Source organism: Moschus berezovskii, chromosome 24 (assembly GCF_049115385.1).
Source record: "Moschus berezovskii isolate FMDL1 chromosome 24, NW_MosBer_1.0, whole genome shotgun sequence".
Classification (NCBI taxonomy): Eukaryota; Metazoa; Chordata; class Mammalia; order Artiodactyla; family Moschidae; genus Moschus; species Moschus berezovskii.
In genome coordinates, this window is record NC_142483.1 from 42,538,773 (window position 1) to 42,563,902 (window position 25,130).

The 25,130-nt window shown below is 41.6% G+C and overlaps 1 protein-coding gene across 1 annotated transcript in view; it reads left to right on the forward strand.

Annotated features, from left to right (window-relative positions):
* GRM7 (glutamate metabotropic receptor 7) overlaps positions 1–25,130 on the forward strand; it is a 909,324-nt gene that overhangs the window by 740,074 nt on the left and 144,120 nt on the right. Inside the window, exon 8 of the mRNA XM_055414369.2 lies at positions 17,171–18,106. Within this exon, the coding sequence (XP_055270344.1) occupies positions 17,171–18,106 (936 nt within the window). The remainder of the gene's footprint in view (positions 1–17,170; positions 18,107–25,130) is intronic.

The following is a 25,130-nucleotide window of genomic DNA, read 5'->3' on the forward strand; positions in this document are numbered from 1 at the left end:
TTTGCCTTTTCTCTTTCCCAGCATCAGGGTCTTTTCCAGTGAGTTGGATGTTCACATCAGGTGGCCAAACTATTGAAGCTTCAGCAACATTGACCAAACCAATCAATCCTAAGGAAAATCAACCCTGAATACTCACTGGAAGGACTGATGATGAATCTGAACACTTGTTACAATATACATTTTATTAATTTATTGTATTGTTGCTTCAGCTGTCCCACCAATTCTAATTCAATTCCTTGAGGTCAGAAGTCTTAACCAACCTGTTTACAAGTTGTCTCCTAATGAATATCACTTGGTGTATTGGGTGGCCAGTGAATAGTTGTTGACTCAAAATGAGTAAACTGATAGTCCATGATTTGGTACCCACCTGCGTCTCTAACATTATCTTCTTTATTCCTTCCTTGCTGCTGCTGCTAAGTCACTTCAGTCGTGTCCGACTCTGTGTGGCCCCATAGACGGAAGCCCACCAGGCTCCCCTGTCCCTGGGATTCTCCAGGCAAGAACACTGGAGTGGGTTGCCATTTCCTTCTCCAATGTGTGAAAGTGAAAAGTGAAGTCGCTCAGTCGTGTCCGACCCCTAGCGACCCCATGGACTGCAGCCCACCAGGCTTCTCCATCCATGGGATTTTCCAGGCAAGAGTACTGGAGTGGCTTGCCATTGCCTTCTCCGTTATTCCTTCCTTACTCTCAACTTAAACTACCTATAGCCCCTCATCGGAGAAGGTGATGGCACCCCACTCCAGTACTCTTGCCTGGAAAATCCCATGGATGGAGAAGCCTGGTGGGCTACAGTCCATGGGGTCGCAAGGAGTCGGACACGACTGAGCGAGTTCACTTTCACTCTTCACTTTCATGCACTGGAGAAGGAAAGGACAACCCACTCTAGTATTCTTGCCTTGAGAATCCCAGGGACGGGGGAGCCTGGTGGGCTGCCGTCTATGGGGTCGCACAGAGTTGGACACAACTGAAGCGACTTAGCAGCAGCAGCAGCAGCAGTCCCTCATCCTCACCCCTATCACTGAATCAAGTGCCTTCTTGGATTTCCTTAAGCTGCTCACTCTTCCTGAATGGTTTTCCCCATCTACTCCCACTAAAGGACACTTAATCATCCTCAGAGACTCTGCTGCAATATTCTAGAAAAGACAGCTTAAGGATCATTTGGGCCACAATTGTATTTTGAATTATACTGAAGTTTAGTGAGTTTGCATGCATATTCTACTATGACACCAAGATCCTCTAGGGGGAAATGAAATCATTGTCTGTCATATCTGTATTGTCGTTGCTTAATGCAGTGCATGAGACACAGGAATGGCTCAGTTAATGGCCTTTGAATCATGAGCCAGGAGAAATATAAGAGGGCGTGAGAAGGATGGTAGAAAGAAAGCCCACCTGTGTCAAGTCAAAATCCTGGCATAAGAGGAAGAGAATAGTCCCTGCCATCTCACATGCACTTTTCTTGATGAAAAAGTGCTTTTCATCTCCCTCGTCTTCTAGCAGTCCCGGAAATAGAAGCTGAATCAAATAAACACTTCATTTGTCTCACTTTCCAAAGAAGACTTAACTTCTCAACGTAAAAACAAGCCAATAGGCTGTCTTAGACCATTCAGGCTGTTAGAACCCAATGCCATAGGCTTTGTGACTTACTATAAAATAAACAGATTTCACATATTCTGGAGGCTCAAACGTCCAAAATCTAGACCCCAGCAGATTTGGCATCTGGTGCAGCCTGCTACTTGGCTCATAGATGTCTGTATTCTCCCTCTTTCCTAACTGGTACAGGAACTCTCTGGGGTCCCTTTCTAAGGGTATCAATCCTAGTCACGAGGGCTCCACTCTTACAACCTAATCACCTCCTAAACGCCCCCCAACACAGACATTCAGTCCATAGTCTGTGCACTTGTCTCAGCTTTGTGGACTACTAAGTGTGTGAGACAGTAGACTCGGCTTCTTAAATAGCCAAATGTTGGTATACCTGTGGACACAGACATCAACACACATGCATCTCAAGAGCTTTCTGCAGAACTTCTTAGGGCATGGAACAAATTCAGGAGCAGTATGTGACTACTTACTTAGATGTTGTATGAAGGGTAGTGAAGAATCACCTACCCAAACATGTCATATCCACCACATCTTCTGAGCTGGCAACTGAACATAGGAATCCAACTATTTGTGTTGTTTCCTTAGATTAACATGGAGGTATCAAAGAGATGACTGTTCAGCTCTTCATTGGACAGTATGTGCTGCGAAACAAAACTTGTGAGCTTTAATCAGTCTTTAGGGAGTGGTAAGCCAGGTCTCTATAGTACAGAGGTTGGCTTTTTAGTGTGACTTCACTTGCTGTTCACCTGGAGATGTATTTGGCTTAGTCTTGATACACTGAGTAGGGGAGAGGGCCTGCCAGTGAGTGAGGGTTTCCTGAACCTAGGCATGGAGACGTTATGCAAGAGAAATCTGAAAGCCACGTGAAATAAGATCTTCTTTGTCTTATAATGAAGAGCTGAAAGGCAATGCTAGAATCCCAATCAAAGTATTACTTAACCAGTGTCACTGTTTCCTACAGTGTTACTGGAGGGGTACAGATTCTGCAGGGTGTGGAGATAACAAATGTTACAAGAGGGGACAAAATTATTTGGTCTGGACTCCAATGAATTAGAAAGCACTGTCTTAAATCAAAGCATGTTCTCTCCTTAATAGCATTACTTCTCAGGGTCTTTAATAAACTAATATGCATTGTGGCTCCCCTGACATTGTGATATTGAACCGTGCGGTTTTCTGTGTTCAAAAGATAATGTTGCAGTGCTCATATTCATCAGAATGAAATACAGGATAATGGTGCTAAATAATCTTTCTAAAAACAGTTTCTATCCTCTAGTTCAGAAAATGGAACCAAGAGATTCAGAGGCTTAGGGGGGGAAAAAAGAAACTAGAAAGGAGGGAAAAGAAAAGCAGAAAAAGAAAACAGAAAATCAAATGCTCTTCTTTTCTCCGTGGGTAAACTTAACTGATCAGCATGCTTCCCCACTTACCTGGCAGAAAGTATGACTCACCCCAGGTGAGTGGGTGAAAAGCAATTTGCAAGTTGTCTGGAGTGTGAAAACCTAAGATGAATGGCTGAGCTGGATAGAAAAGAAGATTTAGTAGCAGGGATAGGAGGACTTCTTTTGTTCTTGCTTGTATAGTTTGTCATATTTAAGCAAGTCAGAGTTGGGAGGCTCAAACAAAAAGGAAGAATAGGAGCATTCAATAGCAATAAAAGGAGGCATCTTCTCCTAAGGATTTATACCTTTTTTTCTTTCTTGGAATAGAATTTGTCCAAGTTCCATTCCACCTATCAGGTTCTATAGGAGATTTTAAAAAATGCATAGTAGCCCTATTATCCCAGTGGAAGTAAAAGAGGTAGAATAGTATAGATAAAATGCCAAGAAATTTCAAAAGAAAGTGAGGACATCAGAGAAGGACATCAGAAAGGACATCAGCTTGGAGGCATCAGAGAAGATTTGGGTTATTTGAATGGTTGCAGAATTAGGGGAAAAACATGACAGATAAAATGATGCATGTAAACTAAATAATGCCAATAGGGAGCCATGGGGTCTTCAAGAGAAGCACAAGCATAACCCTTTACTAGAAGAAAAATGGATGTTGAGGGCTAGATACTGATGAGGCTGGAGGGAAGGGTTAGGGGTTTGCTCTGCAGTGACTTGAAGGCTAAAATGAGTGCAGTAGTGCTTCAGGAAAAAGAGTGGGGCACGAGAGGATGGTCACATCCCAGGTCACGTCCAAACCCCTGGGACAGCCACCAAGTGTAGGTTCTTGGAGTCACACAGGAAAGAATTCAAGAGCAAGGCATAATGAAGTGAAAGAAGGTTTGTTCAGGGAGGAAATACACGCCATAGACAGAATGTGAGCCATCTCAGGAAGCAAGAGAGGCTCCAGGGCATGGGGTTGTCCATTTTTATAGGGCTGGGTAATTTCATCGGCTAATGAGTAGAAGGAGTATTCCTGCTATTTGGGGGAGTTCCAGGAATTGAGCCATCACCCACTTTTTGACCTTTATGGTCATGGCGCCTGTGGGTGTGTCACTCAGTTTGCTGGTGTGTTACTAATGATTTGAGCGTATGCCACAGCTCAAGGTCTAGTAGACATCCATTCATCTGCCATCTTGGACCTACTTGGTTCTTATCAGTTTGTATCACGTCCTCAGGCTATGTCATTCTTTTAAAGGTTGCACCCTGCCCCCTTCCTGTCTCAGTAGAAAGGAGGGAAAAGAAAGGAGACATAATAAATGTTACAGGAGGGGAAAGAATTATTTGTTCAAGACTCCAGTGAATCAGAAAGCTTGACAAATAGCCCCAGTGAGTGAGCTGATTAGTCTAGGCACAGGGTGGCCTAGAAACAATATAAATGTGGTCTCTCACTGGGTGGAGGGAAGTGAACACAGAAGTAATCACCCAGGTGGATAATTCCAGGTAGTGAGTTACAGTGAAGAGGAATAAAGCCGAGCAAAGGAATAAGAAAATGACAGGGAAGGGTGACATCAAAGAGAGTTATTAAGAGAACACAATAATGTAACCTTAACAGAGCAGCATTTAGAGACAAAGAGGAAAGGGGTTTATGGAGATAAATTGGAACAACTTATGTTATTTTTTTCAGGGGAGCAAGGTGGAAAGGGTGTCAGAGATGACAGTGTAGTCACTAATGATAATAATTGCGGTAGACAGAACTCATTCAGCTTTTTACCATGGACCATACTGTGTGCTTCACATATATTACTTTTCTCATTAATTCGGAAGCTGAATCCAATACCAAATTAATTCTAAGAGACAGTTTTGGGTGAAGTAGAAAAGAATAGATTTATTGATTTGCCAGGTAAAAAGGGGCACAGCGGGCTAGTACCCTCAAAACTGTGTGTCCTAATGGGGGTGAGAGCAATGGCATGAGGAATTTTGTAGTCAAAGGGCAGGGTTGTTGATAAAAATTAAGGTGCCTGAAGGGCCTGAATACCGTCAGTCAGGAAATCTTCTGGCTTCAGATGATGATGCGTGAACGGGAACTTTCTCTTGAATGAATGGAGTTCCATCAGGTAGTCAACACTTTCCATCTGGTGGGGGTTTTAGTTCTACAGAAGAGCTCAAGAAACTGTTAGGTGTATCCCTTGAGGAGAAACCAGGATGCTGTCCTGAGGCTACGCTATTCTTTCTTCCCATATTTCTGCAACCTGTCCCTTCCCTATTTAGCATCTGTTTGAATCTGCCCTTTGGAATTCAGGGAAAGAGACACATAAAGGCTTTTCTTTCCAGGAGCCCCATAGAGTCATCCTCAGTTTCAACTCTAGGAGGTAGTCCAGGGGTCACAAATAGTCAGACAGGACTGTGTGACGGAAGAATAGTTCAGTTCAGTTCAGTTGCTGAGTCGTGTCTCTTTGTGACCCCATGGACTGCAGCACACCAGGCCTCCCTGTCCATCACCATCCCCCAGAACTTACTCAAACTCATATCCATCTAGTCGGTGATGCCATCCAACCATCTCACCCTCTGTCATCCCCTTCTCCTCCTGCCTTCAAACTTTCCCAGCATCAGGGTCTTTTCCAATGAGTCATTTCTTCACATCAGGTGGCCAGACTATTGCAGCTTCAGCTTCAGTATCTGTCCTTCCAGTGAACATCCAGTACTGATGTCCTTTAGGATGGACTGGTTGGATCTCCTTGCAGTCCAAGGGACTCTTAAGAGTCTTCTCCAACACCTCATTTCAAAAGCATCAGTTCTTCACCACTCAGCTTTCTTTATAGTCCAACTCTCACATCTATACATGACTATTGGAAAAACCATAGCCTTGACTAGACAGACCATTGTTATTTATCAAAGTGATGTCTGCTTTTAATGTGCTATCTAAGTTGGTCATAACTTCTTCCATGGAGCAAGTGTCTTTTAATTTCATGGCAGCAATCACCATCTGCAGTGATTTTGGAGCCCAAAAATATAGAGTCTCTCACTGTTTCCACTGTTTCCCCTCTATTTGCCATGAAGTGATGAGATCAGATGCCATGATCTTTGTTTTGTGAATGTTGAGCTTTAAGCCAGCTTTTTCACTCCACTCTTTCACTTTCATCAAGAGGCTCTTTAGTTCTTCTTCACTTTCTGCCATGAGGGTGGTGTCATCTGCATATTTGAGGTTATTGATATTTCTCCTGGCAATCTTAATTCCAGTTTGTGCTTCATCCAGTCCAGCATTTCTCATGATGTACTCTGCATATAAGTTAAATAAGCAGGGTAACAATATACAGCCTTGACTATAGAACAAGGACAAATCGTAACTGTGTTTCACAGATGAAAAAAAATAAGGTTCAGAAAGCTCAATGTCACTCTGCTAGGATTTGAACCCATGTCTGTTGGAGTCCAAGGCGTGTGTGGTAAGATTTAGAAAATGAGAAGGAAGGCAATACTTACAGGGTCTGAAATGCCATTAGTACATTAACTGCTGATACTACGTGACTGTAAGAATAAGAGCTCAAGAGAGAGGCGAGGCCTGACAGTGACCATCTTGAAGTTTTGCCTGGATTAAGTTGATCATTGAAACCAAAATATCATAGGCATAACATTCCAGTAAAAATAATAGTTATTTGGAAAGCTACTCAGGCACTAGCCTTTCACATGTTATCTCTTTTATAACAAATGTCTCAGTCACAACAAACAAGGTCGCGCAACGGATACTCCAAATTGTTGACTAGCCTTTGGTTGCAGTGTCTGGAGAGACAAAGCCAGTCTTTGAACCCAGGAAAGGCTGACTTCCTAGCTCCTGTTCTTTCTATTTTGAGCTGTAGCTAAGTTTACCAGAGGAGAAGGTACAGAGAACAGTCAGCGACCTATTGAAATCCAGTTGTGTCCTTGTGTGCAGACTGTTTTTCTTCACTCTCCATGGTGTATTAATTATGTTCCACTGCCTAGCAACTCAGTTCTTCAGATTTAATTCCCTTTCTTCCCTCAAAATGCCAAGGACATTTCAAGTGTAAACATCTACTCTATAGATGTGTGTGTATTAAATGAACAAAAATTAGATGAGACTCACATAAGTCCTTATGAATCCTTTCATCAAGTCTAATTACAGTATAAGTTCATAAAACCGCAGTTTTGGCTGGGGAAAAATCCCTTCTAGAGGAGGGGTCAATCTTTTCTCTCACCTCTTTCACCTACCAGGGCTCTTGAGTCCACTCTCAGATACTGAGCATCCGTCACTGAATAAATGGACAGAAGCTCTGACCTCACGGCGTTCACAGAGGAGGTGGGGGACAGACTTCAGTGAGTCGCATATTTGCATAATTACAAATGGTGCTAGAGTCTTTGAAGAGGGATCCACGAGGGGTTATAAAAGGAGGAATCAACCCAGTGGAGGTGGGCATCCTGAGCAAGAGTTGAGTGGGTCGAGGAGTTGCTGAACATCCCGTGACAGCAGAAGAGGCTCTGTGGGACAGGATGCTTCATGGGACTCATGTAGCCAGCTGGGAGAAGCCACCTACTGTGTGTCCCTGACAGACAACACTCACTAGCAGGTCTAAGAGCAAGAAGTCACTGAGGAATAAACAAAAAGATGACATGGTCAGATCTCCACATAAATCCATCTAGGTACAGTCAGAGGATGGGATTAGAAAATGCCAGCAGGAAAGGGAGGCCAAGAAACCCCACAGAATGCTTTTGCAGAGGAGGTGTGATAACAAAGGTGAGAAAAGAGAGTTCATTTCTCGAAAGTGTTCATTTTTGTCTCCTTTGCTTCTGACCCAGGAAGCTTATTTACTATACAGTTTGTTGGATAAACTAAGTACGTGATGACAAGAGACAAATCCAACACAGGTTGTTGATCACTTGGATATGGGAGGGGGCAGTAAAGGAAGGGAAGAGGTCTAGGATGACACCACTCCTGGTTTAAGGATTGATCAAGCTGCCATGTATCTAGGGCTTTGTTCTTCTCTTTTCATTTCCTCTGATTCAGCGAGTGTTTTCTGCAAAAGACCAGATAGTAAATAAGTTGGGTTTTACAGGCCTTGCATTCACAGCTCCTCCATTCTGTAGTTGTAGCCTGCAGTCAGACATAGATAACATGGAAATGTATGGTGTAGTGATGGGGGTCTGATAAAACTACTCACAAAACCAGATGGTGGGCAGGATTTGGCTCACGGGGGCCATAGCTGGCCAGTCCCTGGTGCAGATCATGAGTTCAGTTTTGAACAAGCTTGTTTGAGGTATTTTTGAGGCAAATATGTGAATATGTTTATGTTATACATTATCCGTTAAGTCTGTGTTTTTTTTAAAAAAAACTACTTTAGGTTGTTTTCAATAAATAAAGCATGATTAAATACCAAGTGTTTATTGGTAAGCATTGTTTGGGGAACTGTGTCCCTGGAGAGGGACTAAATAAGTGATTTGTGGTTAGCAGGTAAATTATAAGGAAATGGCTCCTCTCCTGGCAGTATTGTTTCCAAAAGAGATAGCTGACTAGTGTTAGCTCAGTGTGGCCATCTGAGCGTATGGTATTTTTGAAGAGTGTCCACACTGTGAAAAATTGGAGGTTCCACAGAAAGCGGATTCTTCTGGGGAAAAGATAAATAAAAGGAAGTTCTGAAGCCAAGTAAAGTCACCCCTTTGTAATTAGAGGGATAGAAAGGTTTGATAAAGAAAGAGAAATCTACAGTTACTGTAGAGGTAAACTGTTCAGTCAGTCTGGGAGCTTTTAATTATGCAAATGTAGCAAGAACTACCCTATTTCCCATTGAGTTTAAGGAAAATGCAAACATTGAAACAGTAAATGCAGGTCATTTAGGCAGAATTGTTGTGAAATCTGTTCTTGATGTGTAATTTAATATATATTTATTTGGACATGTAATTTGATTTGTGTTCCTTTAGACTTTGTTTTTCAGAGCAAGAAGTATTTCTCACTCCCACCCACATAATTTGTTTATGTGCTGGGTCTCTGTAGGCATTTTCTGTTATATGGCCAGTAACATTATGAAACAGAAGTCTGGAGACCTTTCTGAACCGTGGAAATTTGTAATTCCACTCCAGCTCCATACTTTCCCATTAAATCATAAAAAGAGCATAACTGTACATTTTAGGTGACCTTCTCAGACTTTCATTAAAAGTGCATTAAAAGAGCTAGTGCATTGTAAGGTCAAGAATAGAAGCCCATGGTCACTAGGTTCTCTAAACAACACAAACATTTTCTTCCAAACCCCAGCCCTTCAGAGAGTGTAGTTCATCAGTTCCCAAACTTGTCTACATATTATCAGAGGAGCTTTTAAACACAATGCTGCCCCAAGAAGATCCCCAAGGGATTCAGATGTACAAGCAAGCTTGGGAACAGCTGTTTGATCAGAAAAAAAAAAAAGTCTCAGTAACAATACAGAACTATCTCCATCCTGGAGCTCAAGGGACTTGATCGTGAGATGAAGCTCTGAGTCCCTCTGTGGATGCCCAGTGACTACTGTAGTTAAAAGCCAATCTTTTACATACTCTTTTATGTATTAATCTTTTATGTACAGTTTTATGAAGCAAGTGTATGGTACTTTCTTCCTTGAGTACATTAAAAATGATGAATAGTACAAGTAATTACACATTTTGAATACGTAGTATCTGAATTAAGTGTGTTTATAGCAGTCCTGAAATTCTGTTTTATAGTCCTGTCATGCTGCCTAAGGTTTAACAATCAGGACTGAGTCTCAGAAAAAAAAAAAATAAAGAGATGGGCTACAAAACACCTTGAGAAGCCATTCCACCTTACCTACTCCGCACTGGAACCTAACGCTGGTTCTTTCCTAGTACCGGGTGTTCCACATTCCTGTGCATTTTTCCTGAAAAGATTTTTCCATAACTTAGCCAGGACAAATATATTTTACTGAACAAATGGTGTTTTAATAGAAAGCTCTTTTTAAAATTAGCTCCTTCTGTTATGGTTTTAATAAGCAAAAATAATATTGCAGGGAATTGTGCAATGAAAGCGCCAGCCAGCCTGCTCTACAGAGTATGCGCTGGAAAGATGCAAATGGAATTTCACCCAAGAAAATATCTCTGGAGTGACACCATTTTCCTTCAAAGAGAAAAAGTCTGTGTGGGGAAAGGAACAGATATCTTCTAGATAAAAATGGATGCACTGAACAGTGTTTATAAAAATCCTCTCAGCTTGATTCCTGCGTTTGGCAGTAAGACAGAAACTCATTGGGTTTTATTTTAAAATTCCAGTGATTATAAGGTTTCTGCACCCCCCCATGGAGTATAGAGCCAGACCCTTTTTTTCTTTGCCAGCACACGTGCTAAGAAACTTCAGCTGACAGGTGCTTTTTCATTGTCTCTGTATGAGCCAGAAGCAGTGGGGTCACAGCTGATTTCCTGAGTCCAGGTCTTCCCCAGCCTTTTTTTCTGAGTGCTTTCAGGAGAAAAAACCAAGTGTTTCTGATTACATGTAGTTTACAAGTTTGCTTTTCTTCTGGAACTCTCTACTACTCATGCAAGAGCTTGAATTATTGGCTAACTGTCCACTAGCCTCAGGCCTTTACATGCCAGATGCAGAAATAAGAAAGAGTGTATTTGTTAGGAAGTTTGACTGCAAGGAGTGGGGTGCCCACGAGGTATTGGTTAGCCAAGGGAAGTTTATCATTTCATGTTCACAGTGCAGGGTTGGGTGGTCCCAGGATTGGTTCATTTGGTTGATATCCTGATGCCACTGTTAAAAAATGATCAAAGAGGACAATTTAGGTGGTACCAGCACGCTTTACTTAACACTCTGTGGACAGTCTTCTTTCAGAGAACTGAAAAATGGGGTGAAAGGCAGAAAGCTCCCATAGGAAAAAAAATAAAGAACAAGGAAAAGACATATAAAAATTATCTGATCAGCCCACATAGTCTTTTGGGGTTGAGAAGCTCCTGAAGAGCTTCACTTATCCTTTGAAGATTGGCTAATGGCTAAGTGGACATACTGTGTTTCTGGCTGAATGAAGCTTGTTTATAGGAATGTGAAAGTTACGTGTCAGCTTACTAACATGACACCCCATAGAGGAGTGGCTCCATGTTGACCCTAGAAAGTCATTTCAACTCCATCAAAGGTACAAATTCCATTTTGGTTTTCTTTTACTAGCCTCAGCATGTTGGCTTTGTTCTTTCAGTTTGTTTCTTTGTGGTGGCAAAATGGCTGCTTCAGCTCCATGTATCACATGTGCACACATCAAAGACTGATGACAGCATGTCAATTCTTCGTGTCTCTTCTTTAAAGAACACTTTGCTTGGACACCACAAAAGACTTATTTTTGCTTTCATTAGCCAGAATTCCCTAATTTTCTCTTTATTAAACTTTTGATTCACTTACTTATAAAAATCTATGTGCCACACATTGTGTTAATTAATGGTACTAGCTCTACAGTTTTATTCTCTTGCAAAGAGCTGAGATCTCAACAGGCCTCTGAACAGGCCTTCTCCATGAGCCAGATACTGAGCTGATCCAGTCTCCATTAACCATAAACTTTGGGTGCCCAGGAAGAAGATGCATCCTTATCAGGGAATTTAGAACTGTGTCTTCTACAGAAGATGATGGTGACCATCCTAACCTTTTTCCTAGTCTTTGTCAACCTGAAATAAATAGACTGACATGCATTGTTCCAGCAAAGATGGGTTTATTTGAACAAGGGAATTATAATTTGGGATCTGAAACTATGGCAAGCCACATGCAAGACCCCTCACAGCAAGGGAAGGAGAATATTTTTATAGCAGGGAAAAGAAAGTTGGAGGGCAAAGGGTCGGTGGCTTTTCATTGGCTGAGTCCTTGCCAGGGAAGAGAAGTCTTCCTCCTGTTGAGTTCATCTGTGGGCACAGGGCTTGGAATCCCCCCTTTCTGGTCACCTGACACTCTTTGAGATTTCTATTTTCTTTTCTTTTTTCACATCTTTCTGCAATTTTATTTTGCTTTCTGGCTAACTGAAACACAGTTTTGTTGCAGAGTTCAGAGCAAACTTCAAATTTGCATTCTTTCTAGACTTTTGACAAAGTCAATTGACATTATAGTTGAGTACTTGACAGAGGATGAGATGGTTGGGTGGTATCACCAGCTCAATGGAGATGAGTTTGAACAAACTCCAGGAAATAGTGAAGGACAGGGAAGCCTGGTGTGCTGCAGTCCATGGGGTTGTAAAGAGTTGGACATGACTGAGTGACTGAACAACAAAAAATCCATAGCTCTAAATTATTATTCTCTTTTAAATAGGTGCCCATGGCATTTGCAGCTGTTTATTCAAAGACGCTTATTAAATAAGGCTTTGAATTTGTGTGGACAGGTAGAGATATAGACAATTCATGTGTATCACTTTAACAAAATTCTCACTAACTGGAGCTCTTAAAGGTTAGTCAGTCCATTTATGGAACATAGATTATATTTTCAATAATGATTCTTGTTGTCAAAGCAAGTAAATTAGACTTTTGTTCATTTGGAGCAAGAGGCAACTCTGTTGCTTTAATATATACAATTAAATTGAGTGGAGATCTACTTTAAATGAAAGTTGAAAACAAATTAAGTAATCAGTCAATGTAATGTTTGTAGTTATAGCTTTTGTATATATTTGGTTAAGTCTGAGGGAAGAAAATCTGTTCAACTTTGCTGACCATTTTGTTTAAAAGGAAGAGAGGGTTGCAAGCTGGCAACATTTGAAATTGGCTTTAAAATATTGCATATAATGATAATTTGTTTTTATATTTGAGCCCAACATCTGTTCCATAGATCAAGTTTAATCATATGACATTTTAGTTTCCACTCATGTTGGAATCAGGCAATCTCAAGCTTAGCTAATGAAATTTATTTGCAAGGTTTTTTTTGTTGTTGTTGTTAATCTTTCTTACTGATCATGAATAGGACCTTTTACTTTGACATTTGGAAACATTTGTATTAATAATAGCAATTTTTTTAGGCTCCCACTTCTTGAAATTGGACATTTGTAAAGTTAATGCATGTCTCTTTCACTCTTATTACAAATTATTTTCTTAATTTTATGATTTTGGGACAGCTGCCAGTGACTTACTGGCTCAAAAATGATGATGGTGAGAAAGAAATTTTTTTTTTTTAATTTAGTTAGATTTATTAGTGCTGACTTGGGCTTTGTGCTCATGCAAATGAGTTCATAGGAGTCATCTGAAGATTCTTGGGTCTCTGATTGAAGTTTAAATTCAACCACTTCAGTTCAGTTCAGTTCAGTTCAGTCACTAAGTCGTGTCCAACTCTTTGCAACCCCATGAACCACAGCACGCCAGGCCTCCCTGTCCATCACCAACTCCCAGAGTTCACTCAAACTCATGTCCATTGAGTCGGTGATGCCATCCAGCCATCTCATTCTCTGTCTTCCCCTTCTCCTCCCGCCCCCAACCTTTTCCAACATCAGAGTCTTTTCCAGTGAGTCAGCTCGTCGCTTGAGGTGGCCAAATTATTGGAGTTTCAGCTTCAGCATCAGTCCTTCCAATGAACATCCAGGATTGATCTCCTTTAGAATGGACTGGTTGGATCTCCTTGCAGTCCAGGGGACTCTCAAGAGTCTTCTCCAACACCACAGTTCAAAAGCATCAAATCTTCGGTGATCAGCTTTCTTCACAGTCCAACTCTCACATCCATACATGACCACAGGAAAAACCATAGCCTTGACTAGACGGATCTTGGTTGGCAAAGTAATGTCTCTGCTTTTTAATATACTATCTAGGTTGGTCATAAATTTCCTTCCAAGGAGTAAGCGTCTTTAATTTCCTGGCTGCAGTCAGCATCTGCAGTGATTTTGGATCCCAAAAAAATAAAGTCTGACACTGTTTCCACTGTTTTTCCATCTATTTCCCATGAAGTGATGGGACCAGATGCCATGACCTTTGTTTTCTGAATGTTGAGCTTCAAGCCAACCTTTTCACTCTCCTCTTTCACTTTCATCAAGAGGCTTCCTAGTTCCTCTTCACTTTCTGCCGTAAGGGTGGTGTCATCTGCATATCTGAGGTTATTGATATTTCTCCCGGCAATCTTGATTCCAGCTTGTGCTTCTTCCAGCCCAGCGTTCCTCATGAATTCAACCACTAGAAGGTTATATTTTATAAAGTTTAGTCTTTGAACCATTCTTTTTTCCCAGAGTTAACTACATTTGATTTGGATGTTAAATGTAGTTCTCATACAAGTTTTGATGGAAATATCACACCCTCCTATACACTTCATCCTGTTTTAACACAGCAATGGAATTTCACTGTGCAATAAATTAGTACCCCCTGTATCTCTTAAAAGTAGGCATTTTAAAAAAAATCTCAGACTTTCCAGTATCTTTCTAATCTATATTTTAGTTCAAATATCATAAAAATTTAATTAACTAGATATGGGGATTATCAGCCGAATTTTTTCATTGGAATTTATTCTGTATTTTTCTCTTTGAAGTGAATCTTTTTGAAGATTACAGATACTGAAGTTATTTATTTAGTTGGTATATTCTTCAGGACCCTTCAGTTCAGTTCAGTCACATCCAACTCTTTGTGACGCCATGGACTGCAGTACTCCAGGCTTCCCTGTCCCTCACCAACTCCCGGGGTCAGGACCTTTGGTGATAAGTAATAGAAATGCAATTCAAAGTATTTCAGCGTCGCAGAATTTCCTGGCTCACATAATGACACAATGTTTGGAAAACCTGCTTCAGGCACAGCTATATCCAGGAGCTTAAGCAGGCTCATGGATAGAGAGTTCTCTTCAACTCTCTGCTCTGCTTTCCTTTATATTGGCTTCCTTCTCTGGCAAATGCCATGCACACCACATGCTTATATCCTGGAAACTCCAAGTCCAGCAAAAACAAAGATTTTTATCCTATGTAATCTCTGTAAAAGTCACAAAGTTAAATTCTGCGTCATGCCATAATGACCCCATTCCTGATGCAGTCTCTGTGACTGGGAGGTTGGAATGTGTCAGCATTTACAAGGTGTGATGGAAAGAGAATCTCCAGCTACACCATCTGAGATTTTGTTAGAAATATACACTCTCGGGTCTCCTCCTAGTCCCAGTGAATCAGAAAATCCGAGAGTGGGGCTCAGCATGCTGCTGCTACTGCTAAGTCACTTCAGTCGTGTCTGACTCTGTGTGACCCCATAGACAGAAGCCCACCAGGCATCCCGTCCCTGGGATTCTCCAGGCAAGAACACTGGAGTGGGTTGTCATTTCCTTCTCCAATGTGTGAAAGTGAAAAGTGAAAGTGAAGTCGCTCAGTCATGTCCAACCCTTAGCGACCCCACAGACTGCAGCCTACCAGGCTCCTCCATCCATGGGATTTTCTAGGCAAGAGTACTGGAGTAGCTTGCCATTGCCTTCTCCACATACTGGGTTGTAAAAACCCCTCCAAGTAATTGTCAAAGAACCTCCCAATATCTCACAGGAAGCACATGGCAGGGGTGAAATTCAAAGGACTGATATCAGGAAAATAAAAATAATAGATGCTGTGCTGGAAAAGATGAGATTTCATCCCAGTGATAAAGCTCTTATTTGTATCTAATGCCGTTACTTCTCAGAAGACTGTTAATTATGAATTCCCCTCCAGAAAGCCAGTATTCTAATTAAGTAAGCATACTTTCATCCCCCTCTAGGATATAGTGTTTCAGTTTATTTTTTATTTTTTATTTTTTTACCAATCGTTCTTACTCAGGGTCCTTCCTGGTGATGTGTGTATTACTCAACCAAGATGGATTTCAGCAAGAATTCTGGGAGGTTGGTAGGACATAAGGACTGGCATCTCCTCTCGTTTTTTCCTCCCTCCTTTTGACCTTCCCTGAATTCTTCCAGTAGTCGGTTAGTTCCATATCCGACCTCCTAAGATAACTCATGCAGGTGGTTACTCTCAGGCCTGGCCAGGGCAGGCAGTTTTGATCAGTGCTCGCCTAACGTTTTCATATAGTTTTGATTTCTGAATCATGAAAATATTTTACATATTCAAAAAGCAAAGTTAAACAGAAAAAAACATTTTTTAAAGAAGCAAACCTTAAACAGAAAGCAGATAGAAATTACAGCCAATTACATACACTATAACCAACCACACTCGCTTATGTAACTTTCTTATCAATGATGGGACATTTTCTCAGTTTAAATTTCATCCTCAAATAGGTACATGGCTAATCTTGAGAGGTTTCCAGACTGTATTATTTTCTTATCAAATGCTTCCAGAGCTACAATTAAAACTTTTGATAATGAACCTTATCACTCTTCTGTGAGAAATAGAATAGGTTCTTTCAGTTCAAAACTTCTCAATGAAATGGCAGTGATGCTTACAGAATTTTAGAAAAAGTGGCCAGCTCTGACATATCTTCCAAAATAACTGAAAAACACTTTTTTTTAAAAGCATCTAATAAAGGAAATGAATGTAGCATTTTATATTAAAGATTTTTAACTTAAATTGGGACATTTGCACTTATTATCCAGGAGACGGCAGCAGACAGCATGTCAGTAATCACTGACTAATTTTAAGAATCTTCTGAGTACTTGTTGGAAATAAAGCTCCAAAGGCTCCTTTTCAGGATATTCTTATTTTGAGGTTCTAGGTGCTGGAGAAGACTCTTGAGAGTCCCTTGGACTGCAAGGAGATCCAACCAGTCCATTCTAAAGGAGATCAATCCTGGGTGTTCATTGGAAGGACTGATGCTAAAGCTGAAACTCCAATACTTTGGCCACCTCATGCAACGAGTTGACTCACTGGAAAAGAGTCTGATGCTGGGAGGGATTGGGGGTGGGAGGAGATGGGGACGACAGAGAATGAGATGGCTGGATGGCATCACCGACTTGATGGACATGAGTTTGAGTGAACTCCGGGAGTTGGTGATGGACAGGGAGGCCTGGTGTGCTGTGATTCATGGGGTCGCAAAGAGTCGGACACGACTGAGCAACTGAACTGAACTGAACTGAACTGAGGTGGGAACAGGAAATTTGTGCTTCTGAAAGCTACGGCAGGGATTCTTATAATCAGGCATGTTTGGCACACTGCATGGTAGTGAGGAATGAGGATGCTACAGTGAACAGTGTGGGTCGAATCTTGGCTGTAACTTCTACCAGCTGGGGTGAGTTAGTGTGCCTCTTCAAGTCTCACCTGTTGCTGTAATTAGTTTGTTTTTTCCTCTTAGCTAACCTGCCTGTTTCACCTCCTTATTTCTTGCTACAGATAGAGGACATGCAGTGGGGGAAGGGAGTCCGGGAGATCCCTGCCTCTGTGTGCACGATGCCCTGCAAGCCCGGGCAGAGGAAGAAGACACAGAAGGGAACTCCTTGCTGCTGGACCTGTGAGCCCTGCGACGGCTACCAGTACCAGTTTGATGAGATGACCTGCCAGCACTGCCCCTACGACCAGCGACCCAATGAAAACCGAACTGGCTGCCAGGATATCCCCATCATCAAGCTGGAGTGGCACTCGCCTTGGGCTGTCATCCCCGTCTTTCTTGCCATGTTGGGGATCATCGCCACCATATTCGTCATGGCCACTTTCATCCGCTACAACGACACTCCCATCGTTCGGGCGTCTGGGCGGGAACTGAGCTACGTTCTGTTGACGGGCATCTTTCTCTGCTACATCATCACCTTCCTGATGATAGCCAAACCCGACGTGGCAGTGTGTTCTTTCCGGAGAGTTTTCCTGGGCTTGGGTATGTGCATCAGTTACGCAGCCCTCTTGACCAAAACCAATCGGATTTACCGCATATTTGAGCAGGGCAAGAAATCAGTGACAGCCCCCAGACTCATAAGCCCAACGTCACAGCTGGCGATCACTTCCAGTTTAATATCAGTTCAGCTTCTCGGCGTTTTCATTTGGTTCGGTGTTGACCCACCTAACATCATCATAGACTATGATGAACATAAGACGATGAACCCCGAGCAGGCCCGGGGGGTTCTCAAGTGTGACATTACGGACCTACAGATCATCTGCTCCTTGGGATATAGCATCCTTCTCATGGTCACATGCACTGTCTATGCCATCAAGACTCGGGGTGTCCCAGAGAACTTTAATGAAGCCAAGCCCATCGGATTCACCATGTACACGACATGTATAGTTTGGCTTGCCTTCATTCCAATTTTTTTTGGCACCGCTCAATCAGCGGAAAAGGTAAGTAAAAATGCACACCACACCACATGTTTCAAAAACATATGTCTTTTTGTAAATATTGAAGCTAGATTGACTGTATAGAGTGAGAGATTTTAGAATATAGAATGATATTCCCAAGCCTAGACAAATCCTGAATTAGTACAGACGGATGCTGCAGAAGTCTAAAATCTGCATTGATCTGCGCTATGTTCTTTCCACTGGAAGCCAACCAAAGGTAAGCCTTTGCAAGTTAACTTATTAGAGTGATTCAATGCAGCAAGAGATTATCCAGCATAAAATAATCTGTCTCAACTAAGCCTTCGAAAGCATTCATTACCCGCTCCCTCTTCTGTCGTACCTATTTCCTCAGGATAAGAGAGGAGGGACATAGTCCATTATTCCCAAGGATGAGGGTGATGTTGCCAGCTCTCTTTCTTCCTAGCAGCTGTGTAGGCACTCCCTGTGGATTGGGTCATGTATGTGAGCTATACAACATCTATATCTACATGGATGTCTAAATTGGTGGATATAGGAGAACTTTGATTATGATTCTACTCTAGGCTCCCCACAGCTGGATGTACATTAATTGTGTCAAATGATGGAATTAATGTAGCTGGATTAGCTATATTCAGCCATAAAAATTCAAAGTTTTCAAAATGATCGGGCTTCACTGTGTTGGTCCAAGGTATGTTTAGTATGCATGCTCCTGTCATATAGTTACATGTTTTATATGAGTCAGTGAGTTTAGCAGTTGTAGTATGTTGAATCTTAATGCAATCAGGGTGTGTCTGTGTGGAGGTTTGAATGTGGGCAAATCATGCATTGGTACAGTGTTGATTCTAAATGTGATTTATCTTTATCTGAGTTCCGTGCTTACCCATGTTTGGTTGTGTTTATGCAAATTGGGCAGTCGTAACAGGTTCATCTTAATGAGCTGTCTTGTCCTTTACTGACTGAAGTTGGCTCTGATTTGTTGGTACAGCTGAAACTAGAACTGGGACTGAGCCCTCACTGGCATGCTCTGGAGAGTACGAGTATAGCTTGATGAGATGTCAGCACATCAGATGTGGAGCCTGATTCCATGCCACTTTGGAGAAGTCTGTTAAAGATTCAAGGACTTAGTGCCCTAAGTGGGGAAAACAAGGATTGAAGTTGAAATGTCTACATATTTGCGTATCCTTGCTTCTCAAATTAGTTGAATCTGACTGTTTACATTGTTACTTCTGTTCTCTGTATAATCATAGAAGGGATTAGTGGACTTTGGCTGATTTCCAACTGAAAATATATCTTTCCCCTAAATGGTTTGATTCAGCAGCTAGAAGTTTGGGCTGTCTTTAAAATGAAAATGAAACCACATAGAATTCTAAAACCAAGGACTGTGAATGGTTCCAGATTATGGTTTGAGTCATAAAAGGAAGTTCTTAGAGTAAGTTCTTCTAAAATATATGCTCAAGGAGCATAGTATGTGTCAGAAATGTATTTCAAATTCATAACGCATGTATACTGTGAAACCAATTTGAATATCATTTCATTGCTTTGTCTATCCTTGGGTCAGAGGAATAGTGACATACCAGTTAGAGTCATGAAATGCAGTGTATGCCAGTGAGTTGATAACCATGGACATGTTTATGGGAACTGACGTGCAGCATAGAGTCTATGGATGTGATAATTATTACCCATGCAACAGGTTAAAAACACGAAAACTTTTTCTTGGAAATTTATGCTTGAGAAATATGAAAGGCAGGCATCATTGCAGTTGTTCTATAGATGAGCCTTGTTTTAATGAATATTTGGCAATATATGTCTCTACCATTTCATTTATTATTTCTGGTCATGACTCTGAATCTTGTCAGTTAAGATCAGGGGTATAATTTACCCATTTAAAAACTTGAGAAGTATAGAAGTTTTCAGGATTTGAATTCACTGATTCTCAGTGTCCTAGAAGACATTGCATTGGGAGGACAGGATTACAGGAATCATTAAGCTGTCTTTAAGCAGTGTGCTTTGTATACCAGGGTTTAGAAGGCATATTTTTCTATTAGTGTATTCTCAATGGATTCTGATGTTTTACATTGTTGATTCACACAGTTAAAGGCACTCAGTTGCCAAATGGAAACAGTGAATTTGAAACAGTATGAAAATGTGCATGCCTTTGTGGTCGGCATATGGCTAGAGAGACATAAGTGATCAATTAAAAATTTTTTTTTCTGTAAATGAAACCATGAAATTTGAATTGTGGAAGGCAGAAAATTGCAAAATGCAAAAAAATATCACACTGAAGGCATTATTGCCAACCTAAAACATACAAAATCACAGTCCTTCCATTTTTGTGTAGATTTAAGAGTTGAAGTATTTCAAATGGAAGAATTCCATTCTTACAAGACACACAAAGAAAGAGTAAGCAATGAGCTCAGTAATAACGATTTACTCTTTCAGGAAATTGAATTTGTTTTGATTATATAACGATATCTTTGTGAAACTTCTCATCAGATGAGTTCATTAGCACAGCATAAAGTACGAGTATGCACATTAACACAGTACGAGAAGTATTGTCTTGCAAAACATCAACCCTCATGAATTTTATTTTTGCTTTTGTTAAGGAGGGCACAGAATATGACCATGATCTTCTCTTATCCTTGCTAACCTTGTGACTTCTAGAATGAGGATCTTGTGACATGACCAAGGATGGAAGAGGGAAACTCCAGCCATAAAACAACGTTTCCTTATCTACGGATTAAATTTATGTGACTGAAATGATTCAAGGAAACACTGTAAACAGTAGAACAATAGCACAGCAAGAGCTAGCTTGCCTAGAGAAACACTCATATTCTGTTTTTGCACAATGGCACGATCTGTGAGAGACTTGGTTGTTTTCATGGAAAACAGGCTTGGCTTGTGGGAATATCGTTATGAAGACTTGTGTATGCATCCGGGGGGAGGATACAGGTTACCCTGCCCAAATCTGGGAAGTCCTATAGATGCTATGTTTATCTGGGGGTTTTTAGCCAGTTGTCTGGAGAACTTTCTAGGTAAGCCAATATTTCATTTCTTACACATGGTCAAGAAGACAAGTTTTATACCCATTGGCTCTACAAAGGCAATAAATACTTTTTCCTTGGGATAAAAGGAAAGGTATCAGAGGGCCTGCCTAAGTATTTTTGTTCTAATCCACAAAAGGCTATGGCTTTTCCAGTGGTCATATATGGGTCTGAGAGTTGGACTGTGAAGAAAGCTGATCGCCGAAGAATTGATGCTTTTGAACTTTGGTGCTGGAGAAGACTCTTGAGAGTCCCTTGGACTGCAAGGAGATCCAACCAGTCCATCCTAAAGGAGATCAGTCCTAGGTGTTCATTGGAAGGACTGATGCTGAGGCTGAAACTCCAATACTTTGGCCACCTGATGCAAAGAGCTGACTCGTTTGAAAAGACCCTGATGCTGGGAGGGATTGGGGGCAGGAGGAGAAGGGGATGACAAAGGATGAGATGGTTGAATGGCATCACCGACTCAGTGGACATGGGTTTCGGTGAACTTCGGGAGTTGGTGATGGACAGGGAATCCTGGTGTGCTGCAGTTCATGGGGTCGCAAAGAGTCAGACATTACTGAGCGACTGAACTGAACAAAAGACACTCTCTAAATATCCTCTGATTTCTAATATAAGCACCTTTGGGAATAAATTAATTCTCATGCCAAACAAATGGGGGATCCATCAAAGAACCAAAAGCTCAGAAAGAGACTATCCATGGCCAGAGACAAAGTATAGAGTCAGAAGGTCTGAGTAAAGCATCAGCGTCATAGTCTGGACTAGAGCCCTTAAAAGCTAGGCCCAAGGCACTCTCTCTGAACCAGAGATAACAAGAGAGCAGGCAGGGAGATGTGTTCCCCAGGAGTATTTCCTGAAGGACTGGGACTACACACGAGACCTTCTGATCTTTCATTGGTAGCAGATAACACCCCAGATTCTGAACACAAAGCAAGACCAGCCCAGGATCAGAAATATTAGGCAGGGAGGTAATCATCCCCTAATCCATGCCCAAGGCAGACATCACTAATCAATCATGGCACGCTTCCCCTGAAACCCTGGAGTGGTCTTAAAATCCTTATCATTACAGTGTTTAGGCAACCACTACCAATGCCTCTGAACTGGAAGGAACTTGACATCCATGTGCTATTTCTGACTTAGTGTTGGGTTCCAGCGAATGACTGCTGATACCTCTTCCCATAGAGCTGTCTGTTGTTACTGTGCTAAAGGCATTGAACAGTTTTCATTGAGATTAATCTGATTAAAGGCAAAGAATAGTCAGGGAAATGGGATGTGCTTTAATTAGTCTTCCTTTTTTCTCTGATCATACATCTCTTTTTTTAAATTGCCCAGTGCCGTGCAGGAAGGAAAAGACCTAGTTCTCTCGGAAAGTAATATATCACTTTATGCTTCAACGCTATTTGAATTGATTAAAAATTTCTCCTGGTTTTTCAGCAATTGAAAGAACTGTTGTGAAATACCTAGTATGCCCCTAGTGCCCTGTGAAGGTCTCTGATGCAGATGTAAAGACGACGCCATCCTTGTAGGATGGGAACGGGAAGCTTGTGGTCAGCACAGGCCTTCAAAAAGCATCACCTAGTGTTGGATAAACTATAGTTGTCACACAAAAAGTACAGGATGGACACACAGAGAAAGGGACCTCCAGAAAAGTGTCAGGAAAAATGCAATAAAGAACTGGAAGTTAACAAGCAGAGGAAATGCTAAAACAATCCAGTAAGAAATTATATCCAATGTGAATAAATAAAAGGAAGCTGCTTTCACCATATGGTCTGTGGAGTGAGGAATTAAGACTGCACTTAGGCTATTTTGACTCTGCAAACCTGAGAGGGTGTAATAATAAAATTTAATTAAAACCTCATCATGTGGGCACAGTTTGACACAATGTGAACCCCATGTTTCCTCCTCACATCAAGCTTTTGGCAAGAATCACATCTTTTGGGTGGGCCACGTGAATCTGAAATACTATAGCGTGTAAACTGAAACACCCAGTGTTCTTTCTTAGGATGAAATACTCCCTTATGCATATGTTGAGTTAGGCACGGTCTTCCCTGTGATGTGTGGCTTCCCTGGTGGCTCAGATGGTAAAGAATCTGCCTGCAATAAAAGAGACCTGCGTTTGACCCCTGACTCTGGAAAATCCCCTGAGGAAGGGAATAGCAACCCACTCCAGTATTCTTGCCTGGAGAATTCCATGGACAGAGGAGCCTGGTGGACTACATACAGTCCATTGGGTTGCAAAGAGTCAGACATGAATGACTGAGTGATTAACACTTGTTCCCTGTGGTGCAACCCCCACCTTCTTCTCCGTTTTTGGGCGCCTAAACTCTGAAACAGAGATAATGATGAAGTAGAAGATTAACAAATCCAAACTGTGAAGGGCTGTGTTTGGACCTTCTCCTTAAAGTTATGGAGATCCATCGAAAGTTTCCAAGTGTGGAAAGAATGTGAGCATAGGATTTCTTGGAAAGTGAATCCCAGCGATAGTACTGGAGGATGAACCAAGGTGAGGCCACTAGGTTACTAGTTAAGTAGCTATTGTCATACATGGATAAAAAGATGGCATTGGCTTGAAGGAAGCCTGAGGGACTAGAAAAGATAGAGCAGGTCTAAAAGCTGTTTTGAATGGTTTGACCATTAAAAGAATATGTAAATAGGCTTTACTTTATCTTTCTTTTTGTGTTATTCTGCTTTATTGCTGAAATAAGAGAGATGGATTTTTTTCTGTATGTAGGTTTTTGCAAGTAACATTGCCCACTTTTAATCTTTTCAAATAGCATCTAAGTGAGGAAACAAAGGGCTCTTATCATCCAGCCCTCTAGAGACAATCGTTGTCAACAGCCTGATGGCTCTACCTCTAGATGTATGCGTGCACTGCCCCCCCATACACACACACATTTTAAAATAAAAGTTATTATTTCCCCTTCTGAAATGCTTACTGAGACCTTCACCTCACATCCAGACTCAGTGGCGGGAATGGTCTCAGGGAACAGACGATGCTGAGGGCCCGTCACCCACACGCACTGTGATGGGCATGGACGCTCATGGTCGAGGTGTTGCCTCTGCCCTTTAGTTTTGTCCATTCATATTTTTATCAAAACCTTGTGAAACCGTCTCTTCTCTGCTTCCTACTGTGACCTCGGTGGTAGCTGAGCTTCTCTCCCAACAGTCCTCTGAGGCGGGCTGTTGGCTCATCTGGTAGTACCAACAGCATGGGACAGGACAGTCCTCTTGTCTCTCTTCATGATGCGTCAGCTGATTTCAAGAGCAGAAACCTAGGACAGTTGGCGCCTTCACCATCTTTGTCCTTTCCTTTAGCCAGAAAAGGTCATTTGGCAGGTAAAACCCAAGAGCCTGTGTAAAACTGAACTGAGCTAGAACTAATAAAGAAATAACTTGGTACATTAAAACAAAGGCCCCAATCGTTGAAGGTTTGAACACAGTATCCAAACCTTATTTTCTCAAGAAAAACATTTCTGCTAAAAAGATGACTTAGCAAGAGTCTTAAGTCTGTTCCCCCCTCCCACAGTATGCTCCCTGGAGCCCAGTTTCCCCATTAGAAGTCTTTCATTTTGAGACCTCAGGCAGTGAAACACTTGGTAACAAAGACCAAGGCCTCACCATTGTAACTAGGATCAGGAGAATCAGACAGATCTCTGTTTTTAGGCAAGTCTAAAAGTGTCACAGACCACTCATCATTTTCACAAACAACTCTTCTCAGAGCACAACTCTTCTCAAAGCAACTCTTGCAACTCTTTTTCATTGGAAATCCCAAAGAAGCATGGCCTACTCATGAGCAGTCAGAGGATTGCCAAATCCAGCCTTGGGGGCCTGAGGTCCCCGTACCGTAGATCATAACACTGGTCCCATTAGGGTTTCTTTCGGGTCCCAGTTGCCCTCTGGTCCTGAAAGACCATCTCTCCCTACTCAGTCCTCCCGTGGGTCCCTGAATCTAATCATCACACGTCTGGAGGTGTGTCATTTAACCTTTCTGGTCCTGGGGTTTA